The 16,525-nt window shown below is 58.9% G+C and overlaps 1 protein-coding gene across 1 annotated transcript in view; it reads right to left on the bottom strand.

Annotated features, from left to right (window-relative positions):
• Positions 1–13,994, bottom strand: part of CASKIN2 (CASK interacting protein 2) — a 34,030-nt gene extending 20,036 nt beyond the window's left edge. The window contains exons 1-2 of the mRNA XM_076354013.1: positions 13,800–13,994; positions 10,796–11,509 (exon numbers count right to left, since the gene is read on the bottom strand). Of these exons, the coding sequence (XP_076210128.1) occupies positions 10,796–10,889 (94 nt within the window). The 5' untranslated portion in view covers positions 10,890–11,509; positions 13,800–13,994. The remainder of the gene's footprint in view (positions 1–10,795; positions 11,510–13,799) is intronic.
• Positions 13,995–16,525: the final 2,531 nt, after the last annotated feature.

The following is a 16,525-nucleotide window of genomic DNA, read 5'->3' as shown; positions in this document are numbered from 1 at the left end:
AGGGCTTGCCTTGCACAGGAAGATTAGGGCAGGTCAGTAAGTATACATTTGCTGAGCAACAGTTAATTAAGGAGGGCAGGCAGGGACGCAGCAAGCCACCTACACCTGGAGGGTTTTGATGCTCGAGAGGAGCATGTAGCTATTTATTTTATGGTTCTAACAATGAGCTCCAGATAAAAATTAGAGCAGCCAAGAGTGGCCAGCAAAACCCCACGAGCTCAAGGGAGTGAAACGAGGATCCAGCCCTCCGCTGTAGCTTGGATGGTTGCAGCAAATCATGCAGCTCCTGGGGGCAGTGGGGCAAGGCTGATGCTGGGGGACCGGGCTGCCACAGCCCTATGGCACTGTCCCCATCACTGCCAGCCTGGTACCCGCAGCACGTGGCAGCTGGCACCTGGGTGCCGCTCCGACCGGTGGAGCCAGTACTCAAAGCACACAGTAATGTGGCAGCTGGAAACCCTGTGACATCCTCCCCTTTTGGCCCCAGAGAAGCTGCTGTGTGCCCGAAGCAGGCAGTGATGGGGCGGACGGAGTGGCTGTCCCCACCCTGGATGCTCTAATCTAGACAAGGCACACACAGGATGGGAGGGGAGGCACCGTGAGGTGAAGCCATTCGCTCGAGGTCACCCAGAAGGTCGATGGTTCAAGTGCCGTCACTCCTTCCTGAGGCCCCAGTGATGGGGAAATGAATTTTCCCCAAAGCCCTGCCCCCACCACCAGCCCGTGGGCAATCAACCATCAGCAGCCGAGGACTAACCTCAGACTACTGCTGGTGGCTGCACAGCCAGGGTTTGGAGTCACACGTGGTTAAAAATACCTTTCCTCAACTCTGACCCCATGAGCCAGTGCTGCCGCCAGCCCCACTCAGGAACATGCCAGCGGGGTCCCTTGGGATACACACAGCCCGATCTGTGCAGGGACGGGGCAGATGCTGCCTGGGGACTGGGTTTTCCTCCCTATGAACCAACCACTCCTGAGGGGCTGCTGCCTCTACCCTCTATTGCCAAACCAAAACGAGAGGCTCTTTGCTTCCTACAGCTGCCTTCCAGCAAATGATGCATGGGCTATCTGGCTCTATCTGAACTGCAGTCTGGATCCGAGCAGCTTGAGCAAACTGTTTCCTTTCCTCCTGGACAGAGCCTCTGGCTCCTGCTGGTTCCAAGGGATGCTGGATGGGCGACTGCTCCCACAGATACCATGGTGCTGCAGCCATTTGTGGCATCTGCATCGAGAAAGAACAAGAGGATCTCACCCAGCAGTGGCTGCTCAGCACTCCCCAGCCATGAGGAGTGGGAGGGATCCCTCTTCAAATCCCCTCTCCGGCAACGGCAAAGGCACAGAGGGCACCTGTCTCTCTTTGCTGCCCCCATCCCCTGCACAAGGTCACCTACCAAAGCAAGTGGGAACTGCCCGGCCGCCTCACGCTGCTGCCAGTGGGAAGGGCAGAGGGACAGGTCCATCTCCAGTGGGCACGGGCCAAGCTCCCTCCAGCCTGGGACAAGCAGCCTGAGAGACAGAACCCACTGCTGCTCTCCCCTTTCCCTGCCAAGGCCGGGGAGGGCAGCATGGCTTTGCGTGTGCCCAGTGCGAGGGCTCTTTGCCAGCCAGGTCAGACCCTCTGGCTGCCAGCCCGGGTTTCCGGCTGGCTGGGCAATGCTGCAAAGTGGGAGAAGTCGTCGCCAAAATCCTCCTGAGCATCTGGCCGGTGGCACTTTTCTTGTTCCTTGGCTGGAGCAGGATGTTTTCACCCAGCTGCAGCAGCAAAGGATTCCCCCAGGACCCCGGTCTGCAGCAGGACCCTGTCTGCAGGGGACAGGAGAGGGATGCAACACCTGTATCACCGTGGTGCCCTGCACCACCCTGTGCATCCCCAGGTAGAAGCAGCAATCACCGACAAATGCATTTAGCAGCCAGTGACGTGGTATGTCCCGGGAGAGGCATGTCCCCATCCCCGTGGTGGAAGCAGGAACCCACACCAGGACCCCGCGCCCGTCTCGCCGTCCCCGTGGGGGCCTTGGTGGCTGCCAAGTTATTCTGGGCGTTGCATTCCTGTTCCCCTCCCCTTGTCCCAGCTGCTCCGGGGCTGGCAGGGAGGGCAGTGGGTTCCTCCCATCACCCAGCCCGGGCGCCAGAGCCAGCCGGCAGCTGCTTGGGGACCAGCTGGGGACAAGGACAACACGGAATAGCCCCGTCCCGCCACATACTGTGGGAGGGACAAGGGCTGATTTACAGCAAGGTCAAAGGCATCAGAATACAACTGCGATGGATAAGGGGAGGTTGAATCTGAGGACCCCCAGTCCACAGGCTGAGCTCCGGTTGGCAGCTTCCCACACGGGGATGGGAAAAGGCGTTGGGGGGCAGCACATCAACACCTCTGAACCCCTAAAAAGCAGGCCCACCCTAGCACCAGAGGTAAACTGAGGCAGGGGCAGCATCCCCAAACCCTCATCAAACCAAAGTCGTGCCCAGCTTCCTGCAGGGACCCTCCTGCTTGCAGGGACCCCACTGCCAGGTCAGCCCCCTCCATTGCGTCCCCCTGCCTCGGCGCTCCCCACAGCCTGGCCCGACCAAACAGTGGTGGGATGCAAGCCAAGGCCTGCCCGCTCCCTGGACCCCTGCCGGCAACCTGATCTGTTTACGCCTTTCCAGCACGGCTGGTGCGTGTCAGGAACGGCCCCGGCAAGCCCGAGTTGGCAGCAGAGGCAGGACATAGGAGCTGAGCACAGAAACCCCCGCCTGCCGCCTCGCAGCATCCCGGGGTGGTGGTGGGGAGAAAGACGGGGGTGCACAGGGGGAAAAAGGATCCCCCCACCTCCCTTGGCTCCTTTTCATAGGAAAAGGCACCCCTTCTTGCACCATACCACCCCTCCTGTGGCATGCCATGCCCCCTACCCCGGCCAGGGAATCACGGCGGGTTGCCTCATCCCCAAGCCCCGCCGGCAAACAGCTTTCTGAGCCATGCCAACCCTGCTGGGAAAGTGCTGGGAGAGCAAACCAGTCCTGGAAGCTGCATATTCCCTCCCGACTGACGAGGCACCAGCTTTGCAAGCACATGGCCGGCCATGCACTGGGGCTCAGGGGGCTGATGGCCACATGCCGGTCCCTGTCCCAGTGCCTGGGTTGTCCCCAGGTGGGGCTGAGCAGAGACACCCACCTGCACCGCTTCTGGGAGGCTTATCCAGGACAAGACCCACCGGTGACACTGAGACCCAACATGAATTCGGCCCTGCAAAGCTGCAGGTATTTGGAGCAGGGTGCAGCAGGACGGAGCAGAGCCATGACTTTGGGGGCTCAGAGCTGGACCCCACCATGTCCACACCAGGTTTGGGGTGGAGGGAACAGAGAAGCAGCTCCAGGACATCCATGTGCAGCCCAGCACGTGCTGGGACAGATGCTCCAAGACAGGGAGGTGCCTGTGCCCCAGCATCTCCGAGGAGGAAGCTGAGGGCTCCCCCAAGGCTTGAGCAGTCCTCGGGGTTTGGAAACACAGAGCAGGGTCAGAGGCACCTCCTCTGTCTGTGCAGGAGCCTCTTCCCCTGCAAGGAGGAGCATTTCCCCTCTTTTTAACCCAGCAGGATTAGTGGGTGCTTGTTCAGCTAAGCCAGGAAGGCTCATGCAGCCCTTCCCACCCGCATCAGCTCAACAAAACCAAATCTGAGGTGCTTCAGGCCGACCAGAGCAGCCCAGGCTGCAGCCCAGGCTGCAGCCCAGAGCAATCCCCACTGCTGTGGCTGTGCCAGCCCCCACGCAGCTGGCTGGGCTCACCGTGTACCCATGTACCCCATGTAGGCAATGATTAGCTGCCAGGGAGGACTCTGGCCCCTTTCGGAGGCTGCCGAGGCAAGCGGTGCTCACGTGGCCTCGCTGTGGCAGGGACGCATCCAGGGAAGTCCCTGAGGGGCTGTGCAGGCTGTGAGTTCAGTGAACTGCCCAGGAAGAGAGGACATCTATGGGAGGGGAAGGTCTATGGGGCTCCCAATCCACGGTCTCCCTATTGCTGTTTGCACCCAATTCGGCTCCAGCTGGAAAACCCCCTTCAGGCTTATCCATGCCCGTCCTGACAAAGAAACAAGATGATGCTCCAAGATGGGCTGCTCAAGGTGGGGAGCAAGGGACGAGAGCCAGCCAGACCCTGGGACCGACGCTCTAAGGGGGCAAGAGGTACCTGCAAAGTGGGTGAGAGAGCCCAAGCCAGCTCCGCTGCCAGGGCACCTCCGTGCCGGGCACCCGACATCCGCACCGTGCTTGCCGACTCCCTTCGCAAGCAGACAGGGTGCGTTACACAACCGGCCGTGCCCACAGCCGAGGGCAGTGTTACGAAACCCCGGGGTTTTCACCTCTCACGGCACAGCCGCCCACCGGGGTCGGCTGATACAGGCTCCAGCTCCTGGGATGGCACCCGGGGGAGGCCGGGGCAGGGGTCCAGGCACAGCGGCAGCGCCAGGGGCCATGCACTCTCTGTGCAGCCTTGGCTGGGGCCCGGTGGGGGAGCGGCGCCGGCGCTGGCAGGGCTTGGCGGAAGCACAGCCGGACGTGTTGCACCAGGCCTAGGATGCTGCGGGAGCCTCATACCTGCCACGCACGCAGGTTTTCCCTGCTCCCTTATCTCACCATCGAAGCTGCGCTCAGTTGCAGCTCTGGCCTTTCTCCCTGGGGTTGCAAACAGCTTGGGGTGCCTGTGCACCTACCCCAGGCACAGGCTGCCACAGCCCCGGGCATCCCGCAAGGAGCGAGGGATGGGCGAGGGTGTCCAGCCCTTCCCCGGGAGGGTAAAGATCATCCCGGCAGAGCCATTTCCAAGCAGTTTGGGCATCTCCAGACAGGTCTGTGACTCACCGGGACACCTCAGCAAGGCCCAGGCGATGTTGCAGCCCCAAGGTTCAAGCAGGTCCTTCCCTCTCCATCCCAGGCATGATTTTTTGGGGAAGCCAGAATGGGATTTAGGGGAGCCAGAGTGCTCGCAGGTCCTCTCCACCCCCTTGCCTGCTAGAGCAGCCAGAAAAAGGTGGTTTACTGTTATTTAGTTTCTGCCCCTTTCATACTCCTTTGCCGGAGTTTTTGCCAGCAGCGGGCCCCGGGTCTGGCGGGGGGCCAGGCCAGCCGAGGCACTTTTAAAAAACAAAGCAGGGCGCGTGCATGCACACACACACGCACGGCATCCAGCCCCTCTTTTAACTCTTGCTGGGGCGATGCCGCATGGAAGATGGTTTCCAGCCAGCTGGGAGCACGCTACCGCATGCTCCCAACCGGCTGGAAACCAAATTCCACGGGGGATGCTATCGATCACTGCTAGGATCCGATAATTCACTTCCCCCTTCCCAGGGAAACCTTCTTGCGGCACCAGGATCCTGATGGAGAGGTGGCAGGAGTGATGCTGGTGATGCTGTCGTGGTCCACGGGGACCTGCTTGTCCTAAAGAGGAACAATGCTGCAACCTCTTTCTAGCTCACAGCCAAGATCTTTGGACCCAGCAGCCCTGTGGGGGAACGAGAAGGAGGAAGAGCACGATGATATTTTCATCTAAAAGCAGCTCCTCTCCTGCATCGTAGAAAGCCAGGGAGTGCTGGTGGCACGCACACAGCATCCCCAAACCCACGGGGCGGACTGCCTTTTTGCATGGGTTGCTGCCACCCAGAAAGTCTTTATCCACCAACTCCCTCCTGCCTGCAACCAGCCCCATGGCCCCAGCATGTCACCAGCCCCAGCCAGAGGACAGGATGCCTGCACCGGTGGTGTCCTTGCCACGTCCCCTCCTCCCCTGCCTGGGCACAGCCCTTGGGAGCACCGTCCCCGCTACAGCCGGCGTGTGCCGCCGGCAGCCGGGCACATGCCATCCCGTGGCTCGGGGCTGCCCTCCCTGTCTGCCTTCAAGCTGTTGTCATCCAAATAGTCCCATGTTTCTGGGTCAGACAACCAAAACAGACTCCACAACCCTTGGGAAGGGGGAGCTGAGCCCCCTGGTCTGGGCTGAGTCACTGGGAAGTGCCTGAAGGATGGAAATCCCCCTCCTGCCCCAAACTTCAGCCTCCTGCCTGCAACACCAGGGATAGCTGCCAGCCCAGCTCTGTCCACAGCCCTGAGGGACCTCCACATCCCCCTGAGAGACCAGCAAGGCCCAGTGCTGCCTGGCCATCCCCAAAGGAAGGCAGCATGGCCTGGAGCAGCCCTGACAGACCCCACACTCATCCCCTTCCCCAGAATTAGCCCATTTTTCCCCCCACCCTTTTACCCAGGCAGGGAAAAGGTAGCTGCACGTGGCCCAGACTGACAGCAAGGAGCCACAGGCTGCCCTGCCAACAAGTTTTCAAAGGCTGGGGACAGAAACATAGACCCAGGACAGAGGAAGATGTGGACCTGTGAACACAGTGAGATGGGGCGCAGAGGGGCACGGGGGCTGGGCACCTTGAGGAGGCCGTGCCCACAGGGCCAGGCAATGCCCAGCATGGCCTCCTCCATCTCCCTGTGCAATGCTGTTTGCTTGTGCCTTATCTCCCGCGCTCAGCCCGGTGACGCTTTCCCCGGCTCCAGGTGCACCAGCAGCTGCCAGGCCCCTTTCCAAACACAACACCCATTAGAGGCCGGCTTTGAAAAGCAACCGCCCGCTCACTCCTTTCACCGCTGCTGCCCACATAGGGCTCTTCCTTCCTGGGGAGAGAGGCGGGAAACAAGGGGGTAAACCCCCCATGAGCTGGGACAGCCAGGATGCAGGTGGGAAAACCCACCAAGCAAACACGAGGCTGCTGGAGGAGACCCCCATCCTGGGGAGGCCAGGAGCCATGGGAGGAGGAGGGAAGGATAGACCCTCCCCGTGCCACACAGCTGCAGCCCCGCCACCATCCATCCCTGCGGCTGCCGTGCTCGCCAGAGCCTTTGAAGCCTCTTTTCTCCCCCTCCCACCCAGCCACCGCGGGCTGGTTCAAAAGCAGATTTAAGCAGGCTGTGGGGTGGTGGGGTCCTTAGCGCAGGGCAGCCACCAACCAGGCTCCCCTGGGCATGGCACCTCTCCCCAGTCCTGGCTCAGTCTTGGTGGAAGAGGGAGTTTTGCCCGTTTCGGCAGAGTTTCTCAGCATCTCCCCACAGGCGTGCCCACAGCCTTTCCAAGCCAGCGTGTGGCTGTGGAGCCGGTCCAGCCCGTCAGACCTACAGCATGCGGGGAGAGGAAGGGAGGACACAGCCAAGGATGCTTGAGAACTTGTCCTCGAAACTCAGGCTTCAAGGGACATGGCCAGGTCCACACTTGGGCTCAGTGGCAGAGACGGGTCCAGCCGCCTGTGCTGCCCTGGGCAGGACTGGAGTGGGCAGGGTGCCCAGACATCCCTGCACCACCACCAGCAGGGAAAGTCATCGGGTGTAACAGAGCCTGAAATGATAAGGATTGTGCCCGAGGCTGGTCCTGGCACTACCCCGCAGCCAGACCACACAGAGCAGCTGGAGCACCCAAGGCTTGGGACAAACCTCCCTAGGGAGCAGCAGCTAAGAGGAGGACGGTCCGCCTCAGTGAGAGGGGACGGCATGCTGAGCTGGTGGCAAAGGCTAACAAATCACAGAAGAGATATTAAACCTCACGCTTTGGGGCTTAAACTGATATAGCTACTAGGGATTAAGAGGAAATTTAAGGGGGAGGGAGGGAGCAAGTTATCCCACACCTGCCTGCTGTGGTCTCGCAGCACACGGAGCAACATTGTCCCTCTCCTGCCCAGCTGGATGGGTGACAGCAGCATCCGATGGCCGGCACAACTCTTGGGAAAACCTTGCTATGCTTTGTGCTGTCGGGATGCAGCAATAAGGGGCACCAACCCAGGCGTGGGGATAAAGCCAAGACCCCCTGTGAGCTTCACTAGCATTTAACAACTTGCTAGGTCACAGCCCAGGCACCCACCCCGTCCCCGATATATCCAAGGTCTGGAAAGCACCAACATAGCTAGTGAAATGGGGCAAGTGGCTGGCCAAAGCCAGCTGAACCTCCCAGAGGCAGTGGCTGAACCCCAGCAGGGCTTCGCTCCCTGTCCTTGAGAGTTTAACGCCAGTTTGCTCAGCTGCCGCCCTTTCTTTGCACTTCGCACACGTTTAAACAAAAACCTTCGCCACTCCCTCGAGGAAGGCAAACAGCGAGTCCAGCTCCCGTCAGCTTCAACGGCTCCTCCAGCCGCCAGCTATCATGGGAGCATCACACCCACCCCCCGGCATCATCCCAGCATCCCCGGCCCCTTAGCCCTGCATATCCAGGGATGGGGACACACAAACCTTGCTGGGCACCATCCAGCTCCAGGAGCTGTCACTGCTTCCCAGGGACGAGAGCCCCAGCCGGGGGGGCTCTGCCTCTCGTCTCCCCCAAGAGCCCCAGCCCCTTGGTGCCGTGGCAGCCACCTCAGCCGGGCCAACTGGCGCATTGTTGGCGAGCGCAGCCAGCCCGGGGACATGATTGATTGCCGGGGAGAAAGGCCAAAGCCGTGACAGGTCGTTTAACAATTTCAATTAAACTCTGCAGCGCTCCGACGCAGAGGGGAGGGGAGAGGGAGAGAGCAAAGGAAATTAAAAAGAGGGATGTTTCTATTGCTGTGCCGAGGAACCTCAGCAAAGCATGGCCAGCTCGGCAGGAGCAGCCCGGCTCTCCTGAGGGAGACCCCCTTCTCCAGCTGCAGAAGTGACCACAGCATCATCCCAACGTCCCCTTCCCACAGGCAGGACGCCTGCCCTCGCCCTCCCACTCCTGCCCCCAAAATCTTCTCCCTGCCCGCCCCACCACCATATAATAATAGGTGCTGTGACCCACTTGTATGGCAGCGCTTGTGTGGGGAGGAGGGCTCTGCACGGTGAATATTAAACAACATGTCCCTGAAGTTCCCGCTGCTGGGACTGGCGCTTGATTTTTGCTTACGTGCGGTGACTTTTTTAGGCACAGGAAGCCCCAGAGGGCTAATCACACCGACCGAGCTCCCAATCCACTGAGACAGCAAAAGGACTCTTAGAGAGATTTTTTAAAAAAAAAAAAAAAAAAAAAATCATCTCAGCCTGTCATATGGAAAAGGCGCTTTAATGAGCAGCAAATGCTCGGCTCACATGGCATCGGCAAGAGGAGGGAGAGGGAACCGTAAAGGATGGGGAGCGGTGATGCCTGCCATGCCGGGGACGAGCCCCTGGGACCAGGCAAGCCCCCACAGTGGGTCCAGCATGGGAGCCCCACCGAGGGCTTGCAGCAGTGGCCTTGCAGGGATCTGGGCTTTTTGACACCCACCCACCCCGCCCTTTAAAGGAATAAAATGAAAATAAGCAGAGGGAGCTGCTGATGCCGCTGCAGCAAGGGAGTTAAACACACACGTTCACGTGGGTGCCCAACGGCTGGAGGGAGGGGAAGGCGCCAGAGAGAAAATGCAGATGGGGTTTAACTGGGAGAGAGTTACTGGAGGGGACCGGAGGAAACAAGTGTAACTTCACCCCTCTGGGTGTGCAGGAGGAGGAGAGCCACGACCACCCCAGCCTGCTCGCACCACCCAGCCATGGGACACCAGCTCAGGGGAACAGGGCTGCGTCAGCCAGCAGGACGCTCACGTCCTGACATTATTTATTGCCTTAGGGGTGTCCTTCAACCCACCTGTGCAGGCAAACCTCTCTTGCTGCAGCTCAGGGACCCTGTATGGGCACAGTCCCTTCACCCAGGGAGGGGGCACCAGGCACCCCCTGTTCTGGGGAGGAGGAGGTCCCCAGCCCTCCTGCAGGCCCGGCAGTCAGGACTTGCAAAGTTTTAGCCCCAATCAAAGCTTTCCAGTAGCTGACCCAGTGCAGTTGATCCCCTTCTCGCATTTATAATCCTCAGCCTAACCCACGTTTCTCAGCACCAGCCTCTCCACCCTGAGCAGCTCCTAAGAAGCCTTAAAGCTTCTTCTCCTGCCAGAGTTTCCCCTCTCCCTCCCTAGGACAGTTTTTTCCCCTCCAGCTTTCCCGTACACACCCACGAGACCCCCCACGATGAGCAGCCCTGGCAGGGGGTCCCGCACTCCCTCAGCCCAGAGCAGCTCCCACAGCCCAGGCAGGCACTGTGCACCTTCCCCTAGCCACGTACTGCACAGTGAGCCCTTTTATTTACTTTTCTCAGTTTCCTTCTCTCAATAGGTCAGGAGAAGCGACCAGGAGCTCAGCCTTCTGCAAGGGCACCATGGCACTGACCATGATCTGCTCCTCCACCTTTCCACCCTCCCCATCTACTCCAGACGCCGTGTGGCGCCTGCAGGACCCCGGTGCCCTTGGGGACACCCGCAAGCCCGACATTTGCTCCGAGCCGTGCTTGCCGCTGACCTTTCTGAGAGCACGTGCAAGAAAACAGCCCTGCCGAAGGGTTAAACATTACCAGACTGAAATTCAAGGCTTGATGATTGGTTCCAGTCGACTGGCTGGGATGATAATTTTTCACAAGATAAATACAGCCGGGAGTGAGCAGCAATCGCTAAAGATTCTTTGTAGCAGTGTCCCCCCCCAAGCGGCTTCACTTCCCCCCACCACCGCTGTTTCCCTTCACCCATCCCCACTCGGTGGCCCACACTTCAGGGCCCCTGGCCCTGAGCCCAAAGGGAACCCCAGCCCTGCCAGGAGGATCGCTTACAGCCCAGTCATTCATCCACATGGGCTGCGCTCGCGCTCCCGCCTCTGGCTGCGGTGTAACTTGTGCGCCAGGGTTCAGAGCCAGCACTTGCACCCTGGCTTGGACAGCACCAAACCCGCTGCCAGGACTCGCACCCCAGGACAGGCAGCGGTGCCTGGCCGGGAAGAGGGAGCCTGCAGCTCTGCGCCGGGTACTCACTGCTCTTAGATGCCTTGATCTTGGCCACCAGTTTCTGCACACTGGGTACGTCCCCATTCTTCACGGCCTGGATCAGTTCCTGCTCTCGCCCCATCGCAGACAGGTGGGAGCAGTGGCGGCACAAAAGGCAGAGACCCTCAGATCCTGGTGGTTTATAAAAGCATGGAAATAAGCACGTAATTCCTCAAAACACACTTTGATGGGAGATGAAATCCAGCAGGAAAGATGCTTTACAATCCCATGGGACATAAAAACCAGAAGGAAGAAATCTTTCTGTTAAGGCCAGAAGTCCCTTTCTGCGTCGGGAGGAGCAGGACCCAGATGGGGTTTGGTTGGAGAACATGCGATCAATTAAAACAAGAAATAGTTCAGCGCTCGGGGATGGGCTCCTGACAGCATCAGGGCTCTGCAAAACAAAGCCAGGCAGCTCAGGGCAGGGCAGCCGGCACAGTCAGCATCAGGATGCCCTTGGCCTCTCGCAGCACTCCCAGAGCCGGAGGTGTTGTGCTTTGCTCCCCTTGCCAGGCTCTGCTGCGCTGATGAGTCCCTAATTCTTCCCAAAGGGATTACGGGCTCGTCGCCATCTGGAAGTTATAGACCCTCCCTCTCTGGTGCTCATTAGCCCCTTCATTTCGGCATTCCTCTTGGTGACGGCACTGCAGCCATGCTGGGGAGTCCTGCGTACAGCCAAGCCCCGGCGCGGCAGCCCAAGACCTGCAGAGGGAAAGAGCAGAGTCAGCCCTCAAAGGCCATTTACCTCCCGACTCCATCACGACAGCTTTTGTATCTGCGCTGAAGAACAAATACTTTGACTATATTTAGTCCTGGTGGGATTTGGCTCATCCTTGTGTTAAACAGAGAGGGAAGAACCTGCAGAGGAAACCTCCCAAGGGTGCTGTCGGGGGGTGGCTGAGGAGCGGGATGGGGGCACAGCTCCTTCCCCATCCCCCCTAAAGGCAGCACATGCCATCCCCTCCCTAAAGGCAGCATATGGGGCTCGGGGTACCATGGCATCTCTCCCTCCCCTTTCCCAGTGGCAGCACCCAAGGGATGGAGCTGGGGAGGTTTAGCCAAAGTCCTCTGCAGCCCATGGGAGTGGGTCAGTCTGCCCGGCAGCCTTCCCCTCCCATGCAGGGGTAAACCCTCGCCCTCCATATTACCTGTGAAGCTCAGTGCCCTGGGACCCAAGACACTCTTTAACCAGTACATGAGCTCTCTCTGGCCCAAGTGAGGAGCTGGCTGTAATTCAGCAGCACAACCATGCTCAGGAGAACAGGATCAAGCCCATGTCCTGGTCAGGTAGGGTACCCCAGAGAGGACATAGGGTCCTGCGGCAGCAGTTCATACCTCCCAGCCCGTACTCTCCCACTGCACCCAGGCTGCCTAAACTGGGTAGCAGGAAAATCCCTCCTGGTTCAGGGCCATGAATCTGGCAGGCTGCTCTGACGCCTGGGGAGGAGTGTGTGCACAGGAGGGCAGGGAGCACATGCCATGCCAGCTGTGAGGCCGTCACCAGATCACCCTGCAACTCCTGCTGTGCCAATCCAGGCCGGATCAGAACCAGCTCCGGTTCCTCCAGCCATGGCTCAGGCATGTCGTCTCCCTTCCCAGAGCGCTCACCCTCAGCCATTTATATAATAGCAGGTGTTGCTTCCTCTGAGCAATCGAGGTCACTGTTTTGAGGATGGAAACCACAGGGAAGCAAAGGCAAGAGCGGGAAGAGAGGTCCTGCCTGGGTTGGGGGGCGGGGGCAAAAACAGAAGGGGCATCCCATGGCACAGTGTCGCTCAGCCACCCACAGTAAAGCTGGAAGCTGCAGCTGCCCATGAGCACGGACCCCCCATGGGCTCCTCGTGCTCCAGCCCTCCCCAGGGTGCAGCGGTATTCAGGGCAGCCGGAGAGGCAATGCTTCGGTGCTGGCTTAGCTTCTGGGACAAGGGGATGCTGAGATTCCTACATCAGGCTGGGGGGTTCTCCCCGCGTCATTGCTCCCCTGGGGCCCACAGTTTGTTCAGCTGATGAGCCCCTCAGCACTGGGGATGCTTGGGGGCTTGGTACCAGGCACTGAGACCAGTGCCTGCCGAGGTCAGCTGTAACCTCCCCACGTCCTGAGGCACCCACACCAGCTTATCTATGTTACAACAAAGTTTCAGCCACTTGACTCAGACTAACCTCTTGCCGCAAACAAATCCCCTCCCGAAACCTCCTGCATTGCACTGTCTTCAAAACTATTTCATTTAACCCTGTGCACTGCATCCAACTTTGTGCTGCTCTTCAAAAGTGTTCACAAAACGTGAGCATGAGGACACTGAGACTATTTACTCATTTATTAAAAAAGTCTGCATGGCCTCACTTAGAAAACAGCCTCGTGCTGCTGCCTACCTCCCCCGGAGCACGCAAGGCTCAGCAAGTAACTCAGGGGTACCAAGAGCTCCAAATACTGATCTCCGCCTCTTGAGAGAGGTGCAGCAGCAAAGGTAAAATTTGAGAAATGTACAAAGCTGGAAAAGCAACAGCAAACATCCCTCCCAACCAAGCAGAGCTGAGCCTCCAGCCCAGGAATCCACCTGGAGAACTAAAGTATCCCAAACGTTCCCGCGGCCAACAGCAGCACCGGGAAAAAGGAGGAAGAGGAGGAGGAAAAAAAAAAAAACAAACCCAAACCAATTACATAAGTGGAGAAGGAAAGATGCGAAATGAACAGTAGGCACCAAGACTGACTGGGTCCCGAAGGGGCGGGCAGAAGAAGCTCGCCTCCCCCGGGAGGCCCCCGGGAAGCCCCGCGCTGCCCGCCGCCGGGGCGAGGCCGGGCGGGCAGGCAGCGATGGGGGCAGCGGTCGCGTCTCCGTCTCCCCCCGCCTCAAGACCCCCCGGGACCCGGGCTGCGCCGCTCCCTCCTTCGGGAAGGGCTCGGGGAATTTTTGCCCCCACCGAGACGAGTCGCTCCACTGCTTCTGCGAGCGGCCCCAGCCAGGCGGACTCCGCAGCCGGCGGCCCCACTCACCTGGCGGCGCTCCTAGCCCACCCAGCCGCGCCGCACCGGGGCGAACCGAGCCGCACCGGACCGGACCGTGCCGTGCCGTGCGGTACCGCTCCGGACCGAGCCACACCGAGAATTACAAAGCCGAGCCGGGCCGAGCCGCAACTGGCCGAGCCGTGCGGACCGGGACCAGAGCGGAGCGAGCGGCACGGTCCCGGCTGCCCGGCTCGCAGGGCGGCGCGGCGATCGGCAAAGTCCCGCTCGGGCTGGCCCCGTCCCGGCAGGAAATCCCTCCCCGGCCCGGCCTGATTGGAAAAGCCCGGCGGGTTGTGCGGGCTGGGCAGGGCCGGGGCTGCTGTCACTCACCGTGATGCGCCGGCAGATTTGGGCAGGGGCAGGGCCGCGGCAGCCCGCCGCCCCGGCACCACTCCCGCCCCGCACCGGAGCGGGGGATGCCCGTGGGGCTCCCGGGCAAGCGGCTTGCTTTGAACGGGGCCTGGCTGGAGAGCCAGCGCGGTCCGGGACCGGCTCCGGGGGACGGGACCGACGTGGGACGGGACCGGCCCCGGTGGGCGATCCCACATCCTCGACCCGGTGGTCCGGAACCGGCCCCAGGGAGTGATCCCCCACCTTCAGCCCCAGTCCGACCCGGTCAGCCCTTTGCCCGCTCCACCACCAAGCATCCTGGCAGAGGGGCTGCACAAAGCTGCTGATGGCACCCACGGGACCAAAATCCACCGATTCCCAGCTGTCCAAGCTCCAAATTAATCCTACTCTCACAAAGCACTAAAACCACCGAAAATCACCCATTTCTGCCAGTCCTCAACAGAAACACTGGAGCCAAGTGCTCCCCTGAGCACAGTTCTCTTAAAACAAGACATTGCCTAATAAAGCTGGACAGCTTTTGCTGCATGATACCACTGGATTATCATCAACTAATCAGATTGAAAACACACGAAGGCTTTGATTTTATTCACTAAGCGCTCAGCCCACAGCTCCCTGGGGGAGTTGCAAAGATCCAGTACCTCTTCGAACCAGGCCCCGAGATGTTTTGCCAAGTGATGGTTTCATGAATAATCCCAATAAGGGGGATCCTCGGCGAGGAGGAGGAACTGACATTTCAAGACACACCCTGTCTTTTCAGTTCAGGAATAAAGAGATTATTATGCACATCTAATTATAAATGTCAACATTTTACAGCTGCTACGTTGAAGCATGAAGCTATAAGTAGCCCTGATAGGAAGGGCTGTGAAAGGTCTTGTTATTCCTCCTGTGAGTTTTGCCAGAGCTTGTAAAGTGCAGTGACATTTATAATAATCCCTTGAATTTATGTATCACCTTTTGTCCTTTCAAGGATCTTAATTAAGTTTTGCAGCTCTCTGAGCACAGACTAAACCCACTTTGCAAAAGAGGAGCCCAGGCCCTGCTTCATACAAAACGTGCGTCCTGTTTCAGGCAGGGGTAGGACTTTTCCATCCCAACGACCTCCAGCAGCACACTGTTACACTGCAGTACGGGCATGCCACACCAATATACCCACCCAAAGGTTATGCCACTTCAGTTACACTCTTGTGGTTAAAGCCGGGTAATTTAAGCCTTAATCTCTGGTGTCACACAAGTCTTTCGAACGGAGGGTGCCACTGGAGGGTTTACCCCGATTTACTAGAAATACACAATTTCTAGCACAGCCTTTAAACCACATATTGGTGCTCTCAACTGCACCAAAACCCGATGCCTTCGCTTTATGGCCCTGCCCACAGGAAGGCAGCAACCCCCATTTCCTATCACATATCTCACAGCTTTTCATCGACTCTCAGAGGTTGAACGGCTGGTGAGTGATCCCAGCACAAAGACCTGCCAGCGGCTCCAGCCATGTCTACCTTGCAGAGCTGACAGACCCATCAGGACATTTATGCCCCTGTGTCCACAGAGCAGGTGCCGAGAACATCATTGAGCTTCCATTGCAGAGAAACCCCTTTAACATTTTGCTACCTCTCTGTACTGGGGCGAGATGTTTGCAGTCTATGGGGTTTCGGGGTGCAGGCACCCTTGGGTGGCCAGCCCCGTCCTCAGCCCCTGCAGAACCGATCCGTGGCCCCCACTTTGTGTGCGGGGCCAGGCTGCTCCGGTCCGGCGGGGCCCCTGCTCCTGCTTGCAGCTCTTCAGGTCGATGTTGCCATCTAGAGGCCCCTGCTACACCGATCGTCTCCTTGCAAAGTATTGGGAAGGCTTTTTTTTTTTTTTTTTTAATTCCATGAAACATTTCAAAGCAGCTTTTTTGGGTTAGGGGCTGAGGGAGAGAAGCAGATTAGCTGCTCCTACAGTCAATGTGTTTTTGACTCAAAATGCCACTGCTCAACGCTTTGCCAGCTCTCCCCAGCCCATGTCTTGTACAGCTGATTGATGGCCGCAGCTCATCCCGGCTTGTCTCACAGGCCCAGCAGCTGTTCAAACCCCTCCTTTCTACACTAAGATTTTTTTTTTTTTTTTTTTTTACCCCATCCTCAAAACAGTGATGCATTTGCTACCAGGGAGGGAAGCAGCGCCGCTGGCAGGAGCAATGCATGCAGCAGTGACTATGGCAGCTCCACTGCCAGCGCTGGCTCCAAGACCTGAGAGTGCAAAACTCCCCCTCCCAAGTCTCACCCATGAAAGCCAAACTTGGAAAGTTGTGGCAATCTCATCCACACCCAGCAGGAATGGGTAGGAGGGCTGCAAAGGCCCACACCAGACATCCAAAGCATTTTAAG

The sequence above is a fragment of the Aptenodytes patagonicus genome, chromosome 16 (genome assembly GCF_965638725.1).
Source record: "Aptenodytes patagonicus chromosome 16, bAptPat1.pri.cur, whole genome shotgun sequence".
In the NCBI taxonomy this organism is placed as follows: domain Eukaryota; kingdom Metazoa; phylum Chordata; class Aves; order Sphenisciformes; family Spheniscidae; genus Aptenodytes; species Aptenodytes patagonicus.
The sequence above is the reverse complement of the archived record's forward strand: the minus strand, read 5'-3'. Positions and strand labels throughout refer to the sequence as shown.